At 34.7% G+C, this 2,381-nt stretch overlaps 1 protein-coding gene across 1 annotated transcript; it reads left to right on the forward strand.

Annotated features, from left to right (window-relative positions):
- The first annotated feature begins 395 nt into the window (after window positions 1-395).
- On the forward strand, window positions 396-1,577 carry LOC136043448 (GATA zinc finger domain-containing protein 4-like). Its single transcript, XM_065728371.1, has one exon. The coding sequence runs from the start codon at window positions 396-398 to the stop codon at window positions 1,575-1,577; it is 1,182 nt and encodes a 393-aa protein (XP_065584443.1).
- The last annotated feature ends 804 nt before the right edge of the window (window positions 1,578-2,381 follow it).

Genomic DNA, 2,381 nt, shown 5'->3' on the forward strand with positions numbered 1-2,381 from the left:
CCACATCAAACTATTAAGACTTAGAAAAGTCCCAAGCAACTCCACGCAAAACCCCCTTTAAAATAAACTCAAAGATTATTTAACAAAACCACCCCGTAACATATGGCGCGGTCGGGTAAAGAAAGCAGCAAAAGGAACTGAAAGTACCTACGTAATTAATGCCCACTAACATAGACAAGTATGATTATCTACATTTTAATTTTGATTTTTAAGTGCAGTGCAATTTTATCTCGCTTTTTTTTTAATTTTTAGGTGCAGTGCGATCTTATTTCTATTTTTTTATATAGGTATACCCCATTCAAATAATAATCAAAATCTTTAAAAATTAAAAAACAGTAATAAAATTAAACAGTTTTTGTAATTATTTTATACCGCATACTAAAACTACAATAAATATGGAACAGGAACAGGATGAAATATTAAAAGCGCAACAAATTATTGCAACTTCGGTAGAAATTGCAAAATCATTACCAGAATATGAAGGAGATACGGACGTTGATCAATTCAACATCCATTTAGGGCAATTTGTGGAAATGACAAAAATTGACCTAAAAGTATTAAAAAATATGTTACTTTTAAGACTGAAAGGACAGGCGCTAACATTTCTAAAACAAATCGAAAACTCGATAGGTACAGAAGCAACCTCAACCATTAACTCAATAGAATTATTGCAACAGGCCTTCCAGAAAAGATTCATTGACACGAGTTCATTGAATAAACTAAAACATGGCCTAGTTACTTTCGAACAGACCCAAAACGTTCGTGAGTACTTGCATAAGGTTAGAATCGCAACAGAAGCGCGATACGGTCCAGGAGAAGGGGAATTATATGAAAAAATCATACTAAATGCATTTAAGCAGGGACTAAACCCAAAGTTATACCGCCTTTTGATAGCTAAAAATATTGATAACCTAGAACTAGCGGTTCAGGAAATAGAAAGAGCCGTAGAAATTGATTCGATTGTCCTGCAGCATCAAAAACTGTCAATAAATGCTGTAGAAAACAAAGCCCCTGTAAGATCAAGGGATTCCTCTCCGCGATTTTTCTCCCGAGAATCATCGCCCAAACCTGTTCGAAATCAAATTCGAACCACCACACCACCAAGACAAGTACGTTTTGCCCCCAATAATCAATTAAGGGCACAAACTAACAATGAACCATTAAGGTGCTACACATGTAACCGATTAGGACACATCGCAAGAAATTGTTTTGCAAACAATAATAATCGACCAAACATTAGGGGAACGGGTAACCGTTTGTCCAGGGGGACAAACTATAGTGGGTACGCCCCAAGAGGTGATCGAGGAAACACCTTTGTAACAGGAGGTAATTATCCCACCCAAAGTCGAAATTTTCAACGCAATGCATATCAATATCGAGGAGGGTATCGTGGAAGAATAAATCAACCCAGTAATAGTTGGAACAGAAATACAAGAGAAAATTACATCAGCCGACGGCAACCATATAATAACTCCATCTCAAGTAATAACCAAGGAACCCAAAACAGAACAAATGAAAATTCTACATCTAACATCTGGGAATCCCAGGGAAACGATATAAGCCCCCAAAATTCGTAGGACCAAAATTTGGTGGCAAGATAATTTATAGGTCCCCTCCAGTAATAATACCATTTTTAAGTGCAAATAATAATAATATGTTACCAGTATTTGAGAATTTTAACGCAGGGAATATTTATTTCTCAGCCCTTATAGATTCAGGAGCAACAGTAAATGTGATAAATTCATCAGTATTTAATAAATTACCAAACTATATTAAACGACGAATGAGCAATATCTGTCCTAATTTGTCAAGTGTAACCGGACACGACCTAGATGTGAAAGGCACTGTGTATCTAGCCTTGCGCAAGGATAACAGAAATTTCTATACTCGATTTATAGTTTGTAAGAATTTTCCATACGAAGCAATAATAGGCGCAAATTTTTTAAAATCGAATAAAATATTATTAGATGTAGCAAATTCAAAGTTTATCTACCCAACGGACACCATATCAATGATAAATAACATACAAGCAAACAAAGTAAGGGAAAATATAGGTAACATGAGAGAGTATAGAAACAAACAAATTCAAGAAATTTGTTACTTATGGAAAAAACTTGAAAAAATAGAAATTTCAGGAAAAGAACCAGCGGAGAATCTTCTAAACTCAATAAAAGAAGAAAATCACGAAAAATATTATGGATTTGTAGTGCGTAAAACAAAAATTCCCCCTAAATCAATGCAGAGGGTCCAAATATCACAAATGTTAGAACCAGTTAATGATAAAAATGAAATTTGGGTAGCATCACCGTCGGAAAATCTCCCGAAATATGTAGTTTGTGAAGAACAAATTATAAATTACGAAAAGGGAGAAGGTTACATTT

Source organism: Artemia franciscana, unplaced genomic scaffold (assembly GCF_032884065.1).
Source record: "Artemia franciscana unplaced genomic scaffold, ASM3288406v1 Scaffold_6059, whole genome shotgun sequence".
In the NCBI taxonomy this organism is placed as follows: domain Eukaryota; kingdom Metazoa; phylum Arthropoda; class Branchiopoda; order Anostraca; family Artemiidae; genus Artemia; species Artemia franciscana.